General features: G+C 35.7%; 1 protein-coding gene across 2 annotated transcripts in view; it reads right to left on the reverse strand.

The window, feature by feature from the left end:
• The window catches only part of PLD1 (phospholipase D1), a 505,989-nt gene that overhangs the window by 31,797 nt on the left and 455,217 nt on the right, over positions 1-18,975 (reverse strand). For both annotated transcript variants that reach the window (XM_053710137.1, XM_053710138.1), the window contains exons 21-23: positions 17,001-17,114; positions 12,289-12,338; positions 10,863-10,997 (exon numbers count right to left, since the gene is read on the reverse strand). In XM_053710137.1, the coding sequence (XP_053566112.1) occupies positions 10,863-10,997; positions 12,289-12,338; positions 17,001-17,114 (299 nt within the window). The remainder of the gene's footprint in view (positions 1-10,862; positions 10,998-12,288; positions 12,339-17,000; positions 17,115-18,975) is intronic.

Consider the following 18,975-nt stretch of genomic DNA (forward strand, 5'->3'; position numbering starts at 1 on the left):
TATATATATATATATATATATATATATATATATACATACACACAGTGGGGCAAAAAAGTATTTAGTCAGCCACCAATTGTGCAAGTTCTCCCACTTAAGAAGATGAGAGAGGCCTGTAATTTTCATCATGGGTATACCTCAACTATGAGAGACAAAATGTGGAAACAAATCCAGACAATCACATTGTCTGATTTGGAAAGAATTTATTTGCAAATTATGGTGGAAAATAAGTATTTGGTCAATATCAAAAGTTCATCTCAATACTTTGTTATATATCCTTTGTTGGCAATGACAGAGGTCAAACATTTTATGTAAGTCTTCACAAGGTTGTCACACACTGTTGCTGGTATGTTGGCCCATTCCTGCATGCAGATCTCCTCTAGAGCAGTGATGTTTTGGGGCTGTCGCTGGGCAACACAGACTTTCAACTTCATTGCCCGGGCAGTGTGTTTGGGATCATTGTCATGCTGAAAGACTCAGCCACGTTTCATCTTCAATGCCCTTGCTGATGGAAGGAGGTTTGCACTCAAAATATCACAATACATGGCCCCATTCATTCTTTCGTGTACATGGATCAGTCGTCCTGTTCCCTTTGCAGAGAAACAGCCCCAAAGCATGATGTTGCCACCCCTATGCTTCACAGTAGGTATAGTGTTCTTTGGTTGCAACTCGGCATTCTCTCTCCTCCAAACACGACGAGTTGTGTTTCTATCAAACAGTTCTACTTTGGTTTCATCTGACCATATGACATTCTCCCAATCCACTTCTGAATCAACCAAATGCTCTCTAGCATACTTCAGATGGGCACGGACATGTACTGGCTTAAGCAGGGGGACACGTCTGGCACTGCAGGATCTGAGTCCCTGGTGGCATAGTGTGTTACTGATGGTAGCCTTTGTTACGTTGGTCCCAGTTCTCTGCAGGTCATTCACTAGGTCCCCCCGTGTGGTTCTGGGATGTTTGCTCACAGTTCTTGTGATCATTTTGACCCCACAGGGTGAGATCTGGCGTGGAGCCCCAGATCGAGGGAGATTATCAGTGGTCTTGTATGTCTTCCATTTTCCAATTATTGCTCCCACAGTTGATTTCTTCACACCAAGCTGCTTGCCTATTGAAGATTCAGTCTTCCTAGCCTGGTGCAGGTCTACAATTTTGTTTCTGGTGTCCTTCGACAGCTCTTTGGTCTTCACCATAGTGGAGTTTGGAGTGTGACTGTTTGAGGTTGTGGACAGGTGTCTTTTATACTGATAAAAAGTTCAAACAGGTGCCATTAATACAGGTTATGAGTGGAGGACAGAGGAGCCTCTTAAAGAAGAAGATACAGGTCTGTGAGAGCCAGAAATCTTGCTTGTTTGTAGGTGACCAAATACTTATTTTCCACCATAATATGCAAATAAATTCTTTCCAAATTAGACAATGTGATTGTCTGGATTTGTTTCCACATTTTGTCTCTCATAGTTGAGGTATACCTATGATATAAATTGCAGGCCTCTCTCATCTTATTAAGTGGGAGAACTTGCACAATTGGTGGCTGACTAAATACTTTTTTGCCCCACTGTGTATATATATACATATATATATACATATATATATATACACACACACACACACATACATATATATATATATATATATATATATATATATATATATACACACACACACACACACATACGTACATATATATATATATATATATATACACACACATATACGTACATATATAATATACACACATACATATATATGATGATTTTTTTTTTTTTTGTAACAATTATGTTGTAAATTAATTTTGTATTTGCGCTATATACTTGTATGCATTTTTATGGCAAGATATGAAATATGCCAGATGTAGCTGATCGCAAATGGTATCGAGTAGATGCAACCTTATTCACCTGTCAGTAGGGGCGTGTTACTCTACATGCTATATAAAGCGAGATTCCAAAATCTACACTATCCGCCCTGACGAAGCCCCGCCTCACTAAAGACGAGGGGGTGAAATGTGCGTCGGCATCAGCTGACCCGTCAGATGACCCAGAGTGCCGATCACAGATACACCTGTCTACGCAGCGAGCTATGCTGGTAGCTTGAATCTGGACAAGATTTTCCCTAACATGGATATTGCAGCCAAAGCAGCTTTAGAAGGTGCAGTATGCCCAGTATGTCGTTTTTGCCACGCACCAATTGAAAAACATTGCATATGAATATACCAAGCATGAAATCTATGTGGTAACAGTGTAAGTGCCGATGTCTATGGCTATTCACTATAACTGGAGACGCTTCACTGGCCAAATACATTACGCCCGAAGGCGGTATCGCTAAGTGCCGGTGATAACGGCTGTTTACTACATTGGAGACGCATTCTAGGCAATATACATAACGCCTAAAGGCGGTTTTGCTACAAAGAGACCTTCCACTTGTTGTAGTGGCACACATTTCTAACTTGGTGATATAACGTCGCAAGGAACTGCAAGGACTTGACAAACTTTGCACTCAGTTTTTTTTCTGCTGCATTCACCCATTAATCTTCTGTGCATATATTATTCCTGTTGCTTGCATACTGTTCAATTCATTGCTTGGACTAGAGTGTATTTGGTTACACAGCTTAGATCCCGTATTCAGACACCTGCCCAGGTTACACCTCATTAATTCATGGGGTTCTGTGAGCAGCTGGGTGTAGCTGTGTATATCACCACTCATCTTTGCTAATGTGTGTTAAGCTTTAGCTCATTGCATGGCTTGTGAATGATGCATTTTTATGTGCTATACATGTACTATGTCCGCTTTGACTTGCTGCTGTATTAACAAGTATTTTAGAGATAACCAAGACCCCATCTAGGCAATATGTTTAGGACCTACTCTTACTACGGGTAGTAGAAGTTCTGAATGCAGCTGGGAATGGTTATTCTAGAAATACTTTGCTTGTTGTTTATTTCACATGACATTGTATTTTTCTCGGCACTGGGGTTTATTCTGACCGGTCAGGTTAATGGTATTTTAGCTATAAACTAAATTTTTTGGTTATAGCGACCTTGTATCAAGCCTATAGTATAAACTAGTAATACCTTTATTGCAACTTTTCCTCCCTGGGGGATTCTGTGTGTCATGCTGTTTAAGTGCATATGTTAATAAAGTGTCATTTGGTTCACTTGTACGCTGGAGCAGTTTTATTTTGAGAAGAGTGCTGAAGTCCCTGTCTTTTGGAAATAATTATTTTTATATTTCCATTTGTTTCTAAATATTTTTCTTGATAATTATATTTAAAGGGTCTGCACCAATAGTTGAATACAACTCAATAATGATAACATTTAAGTTACACCCTCTATAGAGCTCCAATAGCTAGCAATTGCTTCCCACTTTGATATTTTGCTCGAATATATATATATATATATATATATATATATATATATATATATACACACACATACACACATACACACATACACACATATATACATATATATATACACACATATATATATGCACACACATATTTAGACGTGTATGTATGTATCGTTCTGTTAAAACCGTTTGCAGCCCTTTTTTTTCTCTAAAACCCAAGACCTCATATCTTTGAGTTCTTATAAAACTTTTATGCAATATTTTTTAAATAATTTTATTAGACAGTGTTATTATGTGTAACTGCACTGTTAAATGTATTTTTGATGTGTTTTGTGCAACTTTTTGGTCAAACGTAACAGTTACCCAGAGCTCCAAAGTCGCGATAACCTGATGCGTGTTAAATTCAATTGCGGTCAAGCATATTTACTTTAAAATTGTATTACGCGTGCTACTTCAGATGCCCTCAAAGACCCGCAATATACCCCATATAGCTAGCGCAATAGTTAGCGCATCACTCGTAATCTAACCCATTGTCTTATGAAATAAATTCATTTAGCTTTCAACAATTGGGTGACAAGCTTCCTGTTTGATAACTTTAGTAGTGTAAACTGATAAGATTATAAAACTTTATAGTCTCTAAAATTAATTAAATCCTCAATTAGTAAAATGCTTAAAACATTTGATTACATGGATGATTCTAGCTTATATTTGATAGATAAGGTAAAATTTGCTTTCACCACAAAACCATACATTTAAGTACATCTAATTTAGAAGCTTTGCACTAATTTACAGGAGGAAAAAAAAGTGATTATAGTAATTTTTTTTTTATTAATACAAATTATTCACTGCATCTCCATAACAAATAAATGTTCTAAAAGTATTTAAAACCTCTTTTTTTAAGCCTTGTTTAACAGTTCCTGACCACACCTTGAATGTTTATTTTTCTTACTTAATTTGCTATGGCCATTAATGAACAGATATAATCAATCTCCTGTGTAGCATTTTGGAGTGTCATGGTTTAGCATTCCGAACAGTGAAAACATCCCAGTTTTCAGTGTTAAAGGGAAATTAAACACAATTGTTCCTTCATGATTCAGGTAGAGCATACAATTTAAATCAACTTTTCATTTTACTTCTATTGTTTAATTTGGTTAGTTCTCTTTGTATCCTTTATTGAAAAGCATCTGAATCATAAGTGGAAAAAAAGCATAACTTATGTAAGAACTTACCTGATAAATTAATTTCTTTCATATTGGCAAGAGTCCATGAGCTAGTGAAGTATTGGATATACAATCCTACCAGGAGGGGCAAAGTTTCCCAAACCTCAAAATGCCTATAAATACACCCCTCACCACACCCATAATTCACTTTAACGAATAGCCAAGTAGTGGGGTGATAAAATAAGGAGTAAAAAAGCATACAAAAAACAAGAGGAACTGGAAATATAATTGTACTTTTATACAAAAAATCATAACCACCATAAAAAGGGTGGGTCTCATGGACTCTTGCCAATATGAAAGAAATTAATTTATCAGGTAAGTTCTTACATAAACTATGTTTTCTTTCATGTAATTGGTAAGAGTCCATGAGCTAGTGACGTATGGGATAGAAATACCCAAAATGTGGAAGTCCACAGAAGAGTCACTAGAAAGGGAGGGATAAAATAAAAACAGCCATTTTTCTATGAAAAATATTAAATCCACAAAAAAATAAGTTTTTCTCATAAATTTAAAGAGAAAAACTTAAAACATTAGCAGAAGAATCAAACTGAAACAGCTGCCTGAAGAACTTTTCTACCAAAGACTGCTTCAGAAGAAGCAAATACATTGAAATGGTAAAATTTAGTAAATGTATGCAAAGAAGACCAAGTTGCTGCTTTGCAAATCTGATCAACTGAAGCTTCATTCTTAAAAGCCCAGGAAGTGGAGACTGATCTAGTAGAATGAGCTGTGATCCTCTGAGGCGGGGACTGTCCCGCCTCCAAATAAGCCTTATGAATCAAAAGCTTTAACCAAGATGCCAAAGAAATGGCAGAAGCTTTCTGACCTTTCCTAGAACCAGAGAAGACAACAAATAGACTAGAAGTCTTCCTGAAATGTTTAGTAGCTTCAACATAATATTTCAAAGCTCTTACAAGATCCAAAGAATGCAAAGATCTTTCAAGAGTATTCTTGGGATTAGGACACAAGGAAGGAACAACAATTTCCTTACTAATGTTGTTAGAATTCACAACCTTAGGAAGAAAATGAAGTCCGCAAAACAGTTTTATCCTGATGAAAAATCAGAAAAGGAGAAAAGGAGAGAGCAGACAATTCGGAAACTCTTCTAGCTGAAGAGATAGCCAAAAGAAACAACACTTTCCAAGAAAGTAGTTTAATATCCAAATAATGCATAGGCTCAAAAGGAGGAGCCTGCAACATCTTCAAAACCAAATTAAGACTCCACGGAGGAGAGATTGATTTAATAACAGGCTTGATATGAACCAAAGCCTGAACAAAACAGTGAATATCAGGAAACTTAGCAATCTTTCTATGAAATAAACCAGAAAGAGCAGAGATTTGTCTCTTCAAAGTACTTGCAGACAAACCTTTATCCAAACCATCCTGAAGAAACTGTAAAATTCTAGGAATCTAAAAGAATGAAAGGAGAATTTATGAGAACACCAATCCAAACTCGATAATAAATCTTCCTTGAAACAGACTTACGAGCCTGTAGCATAGTATTAATCACTGAGTCAGAGAAACCTCTATGACTAAGCACTAAGCGTTCAATTTCCATACCTTCAAATTTAACAATTTGAGATACTGATGGAAAAACGGTCCTTGAGACAGACGGTCTGGTCTTAGAAGAAGTGGCCAAGGCTGGCAACAGGATATCCGGACAAGATTCGCATACCAAAACCTGTGAGGCCACGCTGGTACTATCAGAAACACATGCAATTGTTCCATAATGATCTTGGAGATCACTCTTGGAAGAAGAACTAGAGGCGGAAAGATATAAGCAGGTTGGTAAAACCAAGGAACTGCTAAAGCATCCACCATCTCCACCTGAGGATTCCTGGACCTTGATAGGTACCTGGGAAGGGTCTTGTTTAGATGAGAAGCCATCAGATCTATTTCTGGAAGACCCCACATCTGTACAATCTGATAAAATACAACTGAGTGGAGAGACCACTCCCTCGGATATAAGGTCTGACAGCTAAGATAATCCACTTTCCAATTGTCTACACCTGGGATATGCACCGCAGAAATTAGACAAGAGCTGGATTCCGCCCAAGAAAGTATCCAAGATACTTCAATCATAGCTAGGGGACTGCGAGTCCCACCCTGATGATTGACATATGCCACAGTTGTGATATTGTCTGTCTGAAAACAAATGAATGGTTCTCTCTTTAACAGAGGCCAAACCTGAAGAGCCCTGAAAATAGCACGGAGTTCTAAAATATTGATTGGTAACCTTGCCTCTTGAGGTTTCCAAACCCTTGTGCTGTCAGAGATTCCCAGGCAGCTCCCCAACCTGAAAGACTTGCATCTGTCGTGATCACAGTTCAGGTAGGACAAACAAAAGAGGCCCCCTGAATTATATGATGATGGTCTAACCACCAAGTCAGAGAGAGTTGAATGTTGGGATTTCAGTATATCAATTGTGATATCCGAGTATAATCCCTGCACCATTGATTCAGCATACAAAGCTGAAGAGGTCTCATATGAAAACAAGCAAAGGGGATCGCTTCAAATCTGCAGTCAAGAGACCTAAAACTTCCATGCACATAGCCACTGAAGGGAATGATTGAAGCTGAAGGATTCGACAAGCTGAAACCAATTTCATTTGTCTCTTGTCTGTTAAGGACAGAGTCATGGACACTGAATCTATCTGGAAACCTAAAAAGGTGACCCTTGTCTGAAGAATCAAGAAACTCTTTGGTAAATTGATCCTCCAACCATGTCTTTGAAGAAACAACACTAGTTGATTTGTGTGGGATTCGGCTAAATGTAAAGATTGAGCTAGTACCAAGATATCGTCCAAATAAGGAAACACTGCAATACCCTGTCCTCTGATTACAGATAAAAGGGCACCGAGAACCTTTGAAAAGATCATTGGAGCTGTTGGTAGGCCAAATGGAAGAGCAACAAATTGGTAAGGTTTGTCTAGAAAAGAGAATCTCAGAAACGGATAGTGGTCTGGATGAGTCTATCATGGACATATAATGACCTTGCTGAACAAAAGGCAGAATAGTCCTTATAGTCTTTCTGTGGGACAATGAATAGATTTGAATAAAACCCCAGACCCTGTTCCTAAAACGGAACTGGTATGATTACACCTGAAAGCTCTAGATCTGAAACACACTTCAGAAAAGCCTGAGCCTTAACTGGATTTGATGGAACGCGTGAGAGAAAAAATCTTCCCACAGGCGGTCTTACTTTGAATCCTGTTCGATACCCTTGAGAGACAATACTCCGAATTTACTGATTTTGAACAGAATCTGCCTAAATGTCTTGGAATAATTTCAATCTGCCCCCCAGCAGCTGACCAGGATCAAGGGCCGCACCTTCATGCAGACTTGGGGGCTGGCATTGGTTTCTTAAAGGGCTTGGATTTATTTCAACTTGAAGAAGGTTTCCAATTGGACCCAGAGTCTTTAGGGTAAGGATTGGTTTTCTGTTCCTTATTCTGCCGAAAAGAACGAAAATGATTAGAAGCTTTAGATTTACCCTTAGATCTTTTATCTTAAGGCAAAAAAAAACTCCCTTCCTCCCAGTGATAGTTGAAATAATTGAATCCAACTGAGAACCAAATAAATTGTTACCTTGGAAACAAAGAGATAGTAATCTAGACTTAGATACCATGTCAGCATTCCATGATTTGAGCCATAAAGCTCTTCTAGCTAAAATAGCTAAAGACATAGATTTAACATCAATTTTGATTATATAAAAAATGGCATCACAGATAAAATGATTAGTATGTTGAAGCAAACAAACAATGCTAGACATATCAGGATCTGTTTCCTGTTGCGCTAGGCTAATCAACCAAAAGGTTGATGCAGCCACAACATCAGCCATAGAAATGGCAGGCCTGAGAATATAGCCAGAATATAATTAAGCTTTCCTTAGATAAGTTTCAAGTTTCCTATCTAAAGGATCTTTAAAAGAAGTATTTTCGTCCATAGGAATGGTAATACGTTTCGCAAGAGTAGAAATAGCCCCATCAACTTTGGGGATTTTCCCCCAAAACTCTAATATTGCCGCTGGCAAAGGGTACAACCTTTTAAACCTAGAAGAAGGAATGAAAGAAGTACCAGGCTTAATCCATTCCTTAGCAATCACATCAGAAATAGCATCAGGAACAGGAAAAACCTCAGGAGTAATCACAGGAGATTTAAAAACAAAATTTAAACATTTACTGTTTTTGATATCAAGAGTACTAGACTCCTCAATATCCAAAGTAACCAACACTTCTTTTAACAAGGAACGAATATACTCAATCTTGAAAAGATAAGTAGATTTGTCAGTGTCAATGTCTGAAGTAGGATCTTCTGAACCAGAGAGATCCTCATTAGAGGAGGATATTTCAGTATGTTGTCGGTCATTAGAAATTTCATCAATTTTATGAGAAGTTTTAAAAAACCTTTTACGTTTATTAGAAGGCGGAATAGCAGATAAAGCCTTCTGTATCGCATCAGCAATATAATTTTTCATATCAACAGGGATATTATGTACATTAGATGTTGAAGGAACAACAGAAACTGTACTAGTACTGATGGAAACGTTTTCTGCGTGCAAAAGCTTATCATGACAACTGTTACATACTACAGCTGGAGATATAATCTCAGCTAACTTACAACAGATACACTTAGCTTTGGTAGAACAGTGATCAGGCAGCAGGTTTCCAACAGTTGCTTCTGAGACAGGATCAGATTGAGACATCTTGCAAAATGTAAAATAAAAAACAACATTAAAGCAAAATTTACAATTTCCTTATATGGCAGTTTCAGGAATGGGAAAAAATGCAAACAGCATAGCCCTCTGAGCATATAGAAGGCAAGAGGCATATAGGAAGTGGGGTGAAAAATAAACAATCTTTTGGCGCCAAGTATGACGCACGACACAAAAGGAAGTTGAATTTTTTTTTGGCTCCAACATCTGGAAATGACGCAGCTCGCGTCATAACAGACGCAACCTCGTGCAAGAAAACCTGGCATCAACTAAGACGCCAGAAATTACGAACTTGCATCAACAAAGACGTACCATGGCGCAATAAAAATTCTCGCGCCAAGAATGACGCAATAAATAACAGCATTTTGCGACCTCGCAAGCCTAATTTTGCCTGCAAAATTTAAAGAAAAAACTGTCACTTTGAAAAAAAGGACTAAACCCCAGGTAAGAAAAAAAACTTCCTAAAACATACTTCCCAAACTGAAACTGACAGTCTGCAAAAGGAAATATACATAGACCTGACTCATGGAAAATATAAGTAAAATACATATATTTAAAACTTTATATAAATACACAAAGCGCCAAACCATAGCTGAGAGTGTCTTAAATAATGAAAACATACTTACCGAAAGACACCCATCCACATATAAAAGATATCCAAACCAGTACTGAAAAACTATCAGCAGAGGTAATGGTATATAAGAGTATATAGTCGATCTGAAAAGGGAGGTAGGAGATGAATCCCTACTTCCGATAACAGAGAACCTTTGAAAAGATTTCCCGCAAGGAAAACCATAAAATCAATAGGCGATACTCTCTTGACATCCCTCTGACAAACGCTGTACTTTGAGAGGAATTGGGCTTCAGAATGCTTAGAAGCGCTTATCATAGAAGAAAACAAAAAAAGCAAGCACAAACTTACTTCACCACCTCCATAGGAGGCAAAGTTTGTAAAACTGAAATGTGGGTGTGGTGAGGGGTGTATTTATAGGCATTTTGAGGTTTGGGAAACTTTGCGCCTCCTGGTAGGAATGTATATCCCATATGTCACTATTTCAAATTACATGAAAGAAAACAGTTTAATTTTCCTTTAAATTACTGAAAAATCAGGAAAAAGAAAGAAAGAAAGGGCAATACAAACTGTAGTTATGTATATTTAGAGGGACAGAAAACCCCAACATTTTTCATGATTTGGATAGAACATACCAATTTAAACAACTTTCCAATTTACTTATATTATGAAATTTGCTTAATTAATTTGCTATCCTTTGCTGAAGGAAATTGCACTACGGGCAGCTTGCTGAACACATCTATTTAGCCAATCACAAGACAAATGTGTGCGGCACCAATCAGCAGCTAGCTCCCACTAGTGTGGGATATGTGCCTATAATTTTTCAACAAGGGATACTAATTTTAACTTTCCTATCACTTTAAACATTTTATGGGGAATTCAATTTTGAGTTTAATGTCCTTTTAAAACTGCCAAATGTGCTCAAAGTGATAAAGATCCTGGGGGCTTTCGGAGCAAGTAAATCCCTATAGTAGGTTATTTTCTCCCAGTCCATAAAGTATTGGCCTAGCACTTACCAATAATGACAGTATTATCATCAGCCACGAGTAATTTGCTGTGAACATATATCAGTTCTGTAACAAGGTTCCCTTCCAGCTCAGCGTGCGTCCTCAGACCACAGAACGAGATGTAGTTTATCCACTGATTCCCAACTAACAACAAAGCACCACAGTTAAATTATACAAGGCACAGCAGAATTAATAAATAATCTATTATCAATTCATTCTTAGTTAAAAAATAAATACAAATAAAAAGGCTACATAGCTGTCATAACTGTATTTATATTGTCTATTTTCTAAAGCTGATATTCAAGTTCCAGTGCTATTGGAAAATAACTTATTTCTGAGGAACAATATTTATAGCCCACAATATTCAGTTTTCTACCTATTTTATAAAGTAGTTGACTTCTTAAAAGTTTAGTTCAGATCTGTAATGTATGGTTTATTTTTTATTGCCAATCATAAATTTAAAGCAAAATAGCTAGTTACAGCATCTTTTTTGCATCACTGTTGTAATTTAAAGGATCATAGAAGAGTTGCTTTAACATTATACGAGATGGACTTGATTATTGCATTCATGTAAATATATTATTAGCATTTCACAAAATTAACAATCATTGGCAAAAAAATATCTTTAAAAAATAAAAATCTCCCAATAACTGAATATTCCTCCTTGAAACAACTGGTCAATGGGACCTACTCAGAACACATAATGACTAAGACTATACAACATATATTTAGTGGTACTGGCCTGGCTTTCACAAAAGTAAAAAAAAAAAAAAAAAAAAAACACAAAAAAAACCCCAACACACCTAAACAAACTGCAGTTGGGAAAGCAAGACAAAAAAATGAAAATATAAGACAGGAATTTTATGCAAAATTCAAACTTCCCAGCTGGAAGGACTTGAGTATTTCCTAATATGTCTACTATACATAAGTTAGACCCAAGATATTCTGTACTTTGGGAGATGTTCTCCTAGTCATTGCCTTTATTTTCCAATATCAGTACTTCCCCCAATGAACAGAACCTTATAAAGGTCTCTTGTACCTACTAACAACAACTCTACAATTCTATTTCTGTTAGGTGGGCATTGTCTAGTGTAAAAAAAAACTACCACTAATACAGTGTTTAATGTGCACACGACTTGCTGCTAATATGGATATAATTAAGTTACAGTAAAGATATCAGACTACATGTCAATTTCTAAGATGCCAAGTAATTGTAAGAGCTAATAAAGTCTGCCAGTTCTGTTAGAATTCTGGAAGACCTTTAATGTTTTTATTTTTTTCTTGTAGAAAAAGAAATTATACTTTGTTTACATAAAAACAACACACAAGTATTTGAAAAAGCAATAAAAAACAAAACAAAAGAATGTATTAAATATGGTCTTCAAATGATACAGTTCCTATGGTAAGATAAAATACTATTAAACAGATAACTTACTTTCTGCTTTTAGCTGCCCAATTATGGAATTCTCTCCTCTGCAAATGGTTCTATAAATATTTTAGAAAAAAAGAGACCGCATCAGTTAATAGAGAGATTGTAAAAGCTGCTACTGCAATGTCTGGGCAGCAACTTTTATTGCCAATAGTGATATCACAGTCTTAAATCAGCATCAAGATGCCTAACTAAAAGATGAAGTTACGCAAATATTACCTTCATAATCAATAAAAGGCACTTGCTGTTTCCTTAGAAACACATTACCTGTCATCAAATCCACTAAAGAATATACAGCCCCAAGAAAACACTGATACAAAAAAAGATTATGTATAAATATTAATCCTACATAAAAAATAACTAGACTTAAGCACTAGAGGGCACTGTGAGACACCTGTTATTAGATAATGGAATAATGCAAAGAAAACCTTCCATGAATTATATAAAATAAAATTGAACAGGTCACAATCTATATTTATTATTTTTCCTAATATATTTAAGAAACAGAAACAGTAAATTTTATTAGTAATAATACCATTTATATATTCCTTATATTCAACTTCCTAATGAGCATGAACTAGTCAAATGAGCATACGTAAGGCACTTGGAGGAAATTGACAAGCTTCTCCAGAGGGATTAAGTATAGTGTTTTAAAAAAAGTAAATTTACTGTAGGCAGATGCATTTTAACAGCTGAAAACATGCACTGTAAGTTTATTCATTCATTACTTTTACCTTATATTCCCATATATATATTATTATATTATTATTACCATAACTTTTTTTTAACATTGAGTTTCCCTTTACAATTAAAAATTGTTAAAAAAAAGTAGTACAATACATATATTTTAAATTAAAGGAATAATTAACCCATTTTTTTTCTTTAATAATTTAGATTACGATCCGGTCCATCTTTGGTTCATTTTTTTTAAATATATCTTTATTAGTCTTAGCCACTTAACAAAATAAAAATGACATGTACTCTACATATTCTGTGTCTCACAGAACTAACATATATCAGCGAAACAAACATAACTGTAACAATCTTTATACATTGGAAAAAATAAAGAGACATGCAAACCAAAATTTCATATCAATATCACCCTTATCGATTTATCCAATTCGTACTGTACTAAAGTGGCTAATTTTCAGCTGTATTTACATAAAAAAAGAAGCAAACAACAAAACGAAAAAAAAGAAAATAAGAAGGAACAATCGAGGAAAGAGGAGGAGGAAGGGGAAAAACAAAACAAAAAAAAACAACCTTTCCTCCAGGATCCAATGGATACCGGACAACGTCTGGAGTATCAATTCTTGACCGCTGCTAATCTATATCAGATCTATTTCTAATCCAAGTATCTGGAAATACCTGGTGTATCACCAATTCTGCAAAACTTACTGAGGCCACAAAATGCCTTAAAATCTGCCTCTGCAAGCAACTTGGGTATGACTTAATAACCGGGGCCCAGCCTTCCAAAAACTCTTTAATTTTTTTTTCAGATACTTGCTGTAGATGAAAGGATTCAAAAATGATCTGAGCTTGGATGCCTCTTAAAACTAGTGACAAACTAGGAGAGCTCTTTGCTATCCATTTTTTAAAGATATTATACCTCACTATTAATATAATAGTATTTAGAATATGCATTCTTACACTCCCACTCGGCTCTGGAAAAAGTAACACTATATCTTCCAAAGAAAAGGAGATGGAGCTTTCGAAGACTCTATTATACCAGAATTGGACTTTCAGCCATAATTGGGAGATTTTAGGACAGGCCTGTAACATATGACGGAGATCAGCCCGTGTATATGAGCAATGCTCACATCTAAACATTTTGTCAGGAAAAAATTTAGACAGTAGAGCCGGTGATGAATAATAATTATTTAGTAATTTTAGATGGGATTCTTTCCAACTCACTGGAACCGGGAATCTGGCCACTAACGAGAGACTATTACGTACTTTCTCACGATCTATAGAAGGAATATACAGAAGCCAGAATTAATTAATTTATCCTCCTCTAGTACAACTTGCTTGGTCAACATGATGTCATATATTAAAGAGATTGACGCATCACCAATGATACATTTTTTAATACAGATCTTGACCTCAGACCAATTGCATCTCCTACCAGAGTACCATTTCTGAGAGCTGACAAAATGTTGAATCTGAAAGTAAGCAAACCAATTCAGCCTAGAAAGAGAAAACTGCTCCCAAATTATCTCCCATGGAAGTATCTGTAATTCGTCATTAACTAGTTGGTGCACATATTCTAGCCCCTTAATCTGCCAGTCATAAAAACATTTCTGGTCTATACCTGGAGAAAATAGAAGGTTCCCCCTAATAGGTAAATATTCAGAAAAAGATGGATCAATTTTAAGCAGTTTACAGAACCTATGCCAAGCCGCAATTATATTCCTAAAAGAAATGAGAGGATACCCCCAAGGGTAAAGAATGTGGGGCACAATGTATAAGGGCTTTCAAGGATCACGGTTTAATCATATATGATTCGAGATCATATGTAGTGACCAAATTAGTCTGGGAGATCCAATCAATAGCAACCTTACTCAGTGTTGCACAATTATAGAGTCTAATACTAGGGAGAGCCAACCCCGCATCCGTATATTTTTGAGTGAGCCTATTTATAGATAATCACATGTTTTTTAGATTTCAAAATCAACTTTGAAAACCAAGATGACAGCTTCTTCAGGTCCTTATTTAAAATCAAGAGTGACAGATTTTGAAGATAATAAAGAATTTTTGGAAAAATTATAGTTTTAATCGGGTTAATCGAGGCTGAAAGCGATAATGGAAATGCAGCCCATATCTTAAGATCATCTTGAATTTTCTGAAAAAGCCAACCAAAATTGGCCTGATACCACAGTTTCGGGTTTCTATTGATTTCTAACCCGAGATACTTAACAGCGTTCACTTTGTGGAAAATTGTATTGGGGTGGTCTACCCATTGGTACCCAAGCCACATCAATTCGCTCTTCTCCATATTAATTTTGTAGCCCGCAAATGAGCTAAATAGATTTATCGTATGAATCACTTTCGGGATAGGTAAAATTTTGTACATCAGGATTCTGCCTGCGCCATACATCACAGACCTGTAATTTCTGGCAGAGATTCAAAAAGTACTTCGAACTTCTCCTGTTCACCAACAAATTTTTACCTGAAAGCCTATCCAATTCTGGATATGGAGTCATATTGAAGTCCCCGCCGATTATTAAATTCTCTTTTACATATGGGAACAACTTAATTTTAATCTTATCCCAAAAGTCACGGTTAAATTTATTAGGACCATAAATATTACACAAAGTAATATATATTAAATATTATTAAATATTAAATATTACACAAAGTAAGTTTAGTATTATTTATACAAATATGCAGAATAATAAATCTAGCCTCAGGGTCTGTCTCTGTCTGGATGATGTTATAGTATGTTATAGTCTAGGGACTTATTTATAAGAATCGCTACACCACACTTCCTGCATCTAGCTGGAGATGAAACCACCTCCCCTACCCATTTAATCTTGAGTTTATTGGCTTCCTGTTCTTCAAGATGAGTTTCCTGAAGAAAGGAAATATCTGGTTTATTTCTGGCTAGGAGTTTAATGATCAGTTTACATTTCAAGGGTGAAGAGATCCCTCCCGCGTTCCAAGATACTATTTTAAGCTCCATAAGCTAAAGGATACTAATTACCCCAAAGGACCTGGAGGGAAAGGGAAGGAGGAAAAAAAAAACACACAAAAAAAATAAAAAGGAGGGGGGGGGGGACTAGGAGGGCACTGATAGCAACAGAAAAGAGAAAGAGGGATAGACGAAAAAACGGAGAGCAACCTTATCTTACATAGTATAAGTAGGGAATCTTTAGTCATTTCTTGACTTTTGACATTCAATCCAAAAAATATAACAATAAATGCATTCACAATCCCATAGAACATCAGAAATAAAACATTATATTATAAACTAAAAATAAACTTCCATGGATAATGTGAGCTAACATTGATCTCATTTGTCTTTAAGAAATTCTTTCACTTCCCCCGCCTCAGAGAAGACCAGACGAGATCCCCCGTACTCAACTATTATTTTAGCAGGATAAATCCTTCGCGCCTGAATACCTTTATTAATAATTTGAGTACAGAAGGGAGCCATCGCCCGCCTTTGTCAGGGCGGTTTCGGCTGAGAAGTCCTGAAACAATAGTACTTTACTATTACCAATTATTAAGGGATCTTTCAATTTTTTAAACAGTTTCATTATTTCAATTTTATCCTGAAAATTTAAAACCTTACATATACACATTCTACTCCTGCCCTGTCCTGCCTCTGAGGTTTTTTTTGGGCCCAATTTTGGGTCCATCTTTGGTTAGCCACCTTGCTGATTGGTGGCTAAATGTACCCAACCAATCAGCAAACCAGGGTGCTGAACCAAACATGGGCTGGTTTCTAATCTTACCTTCCTGCTTTTTTAAATAACGATACCAAGAGAGAACAAAGAACATTTTGATATTAGGAGTAAATTAGAACGTTGCTTAAAATTGCATGTTCTATCTGAACCATGAAAAAAAAAATTGGGTTCAGTATCCCTTTGAGTTAAGAAGCTCCTAATAACACTTTGTCATATGAAGCCTGAATAAGAAGACATACTGATGCACAGTTTATATAAGTATTTTAGTATGTAATATAGATGTATATTTCTGCTTAATAAAGTAGTTACCTGTAGTTAAAGTGCATAACGGCCTGCAACGCGCTGCCCCCTCCTGTAGAAATATCACCCTCAAATCCAGGCAGCAGGGGAGTTATCACGTACACTCGATACCGCTTGTTTTCCCTTGAGGCAGAGAAAAAGGTTGCATGTTACCAAACATATTTACTTTTGAAAAGTAAAAGTCAGTATAATTAAATGTAATACTCTCCGGGAACCAAAACACTAGCAGGTTATGTACATAAGATTATTGTGTCAACAGCAATGACAGTGGTGTAGACTGTTAATTGACAGGAATGCAAAATACAACTATGCAATGCTACACAAGTAAGAGGTCGTTCACAGCACTCTGTACCTTATTAACAGGCAATCTCCTATACTTCTTCACGCTATGAGAATCTAATGCAATAGAACATAGAACTCAATGAAATGAGAATTTTCCTCACATTAGACTGGGTACTTTGTAAAAATCATATTCCAAAATACAGTACTACACAAAAATACCTTTTTTTTTTAATAAATTTGTATGGTGTGATGTTTCTTTTCCATTCTCTAAGCATTTTGCCACAATATGTCTATGCTGAGAGGTTGTCTAACAATCTACTAAAACTATTAAAAATAATTTATACTAAACTAGAAGCAAATACTGCTTACTTTACTAGTAATATCACTGTTTGATTTGTATTCACGTCAGACAACTTTTACACACACAAAGATGTAACCTTTTTTCTTTGAGAATTAAAGGGACATGAAACCCAATATTTGTATTTCATGATTCAGATAGAGAATACAATTTTAAATTTTTTTCCAATTTACTTCTATTTAATTTGCTTCATTCTTCAGATATCCTTTGTTGAAAAAATAGCAATGCACAAGGGTGAGTCAATCACACAAGTCATCTATGTGCAGCCACCAATCAGCAGCTTGATTTAGGAATGATTTTTTTAACATTTGGATTTAATGTCCTTTTAATTTTGGACAGCCTGAGTGTTTGCAGAGCCTAAAAAGTGCTAAACAATCTAGAGCACAGAATGTAAAGGTTTTTGTTCCTGAAAGCGCAGATTAATTTATTGAGTGCCAACTACTATACAATATAGATAGCTTATAGTAGGCCTAACCAAACTACACCACACTTGCCAAAGCTTGTGTGTGGCCCCTGTTAGTATTTGTATTAAAAATAAATTAGACGGTATTTGTATCACATTCTGTAAATATGATTATTATATACATTTAAATTAAAGGGACATGTTACTTATATGCTAAATCCCTTGATTAGCATGTGGGTAAATCATTTAAAATGATACAGCATATCTGTAAAAAGCTGACTAAAAAATAAACAAACATTTCTTTAAAAAACTACGGTATGTCACCTCGAGATTTCAAATAGCTACATCCCTGATTGTAGAGGAACTTGTCTTGGGACTTGCAAATGGGGGGTGTATCTGGCATGTGTAGACACACTCATTGTATTTTCCTACTTAGTGTCAGGAAGTTTACTACAAAATCTCACAAGATCACGGTTGAATTTCGCAAGATTACAGTTGAATCACAAAAGATCAAAGTAAAGCACAGAACAGTTACTCTAATGAGTTTATCTTAGATTTAAATACAACTGACTTTATTTAGAAAACTTTTCTGATTTTATATTGACCTTTAATAGTAACTAGTTTCTTATATAATGAAATAAAAATGTGATTAGAAACCAATATTATTTTGAGGTGGTATGTTTAGTATAAGATTAAGTATAATGTAATGTAGCCCCTGACCAATTCAGCCCTCCTAGGGTGGTCTTGTAGTGTATTAAGAAGCATGCATTCTCTGGGAACCACAAAACAAAATTACACTGTAATTGTTTCAGGTAATTATAATAAGTAACATTTTTTTTTTAATTGTTTTTCATTTTTATGGAAAGCACTCTTTAAAAGTGACACCTTAGAAGAGAGATAGAATGTATACACCATGCACAGTTATAGACAAATTCTGCTGT

The sequence above is a fragment of the Bombina bombina genome, chromosome 4 (assembly GCF_027579735.1).
Source record: "Bombina bombina isolate aBomBom1 chromosome 4, aBomBom1.pri, whole genome shotgun sequence".
In the NCBI taxonomy this organism is placed as follows: domain Eukaryota; kingdom Metazoa; phylum Chordata; class Amphibia; order Anura; family Bombinatoridae; genus Bombina; species Bombina bombina.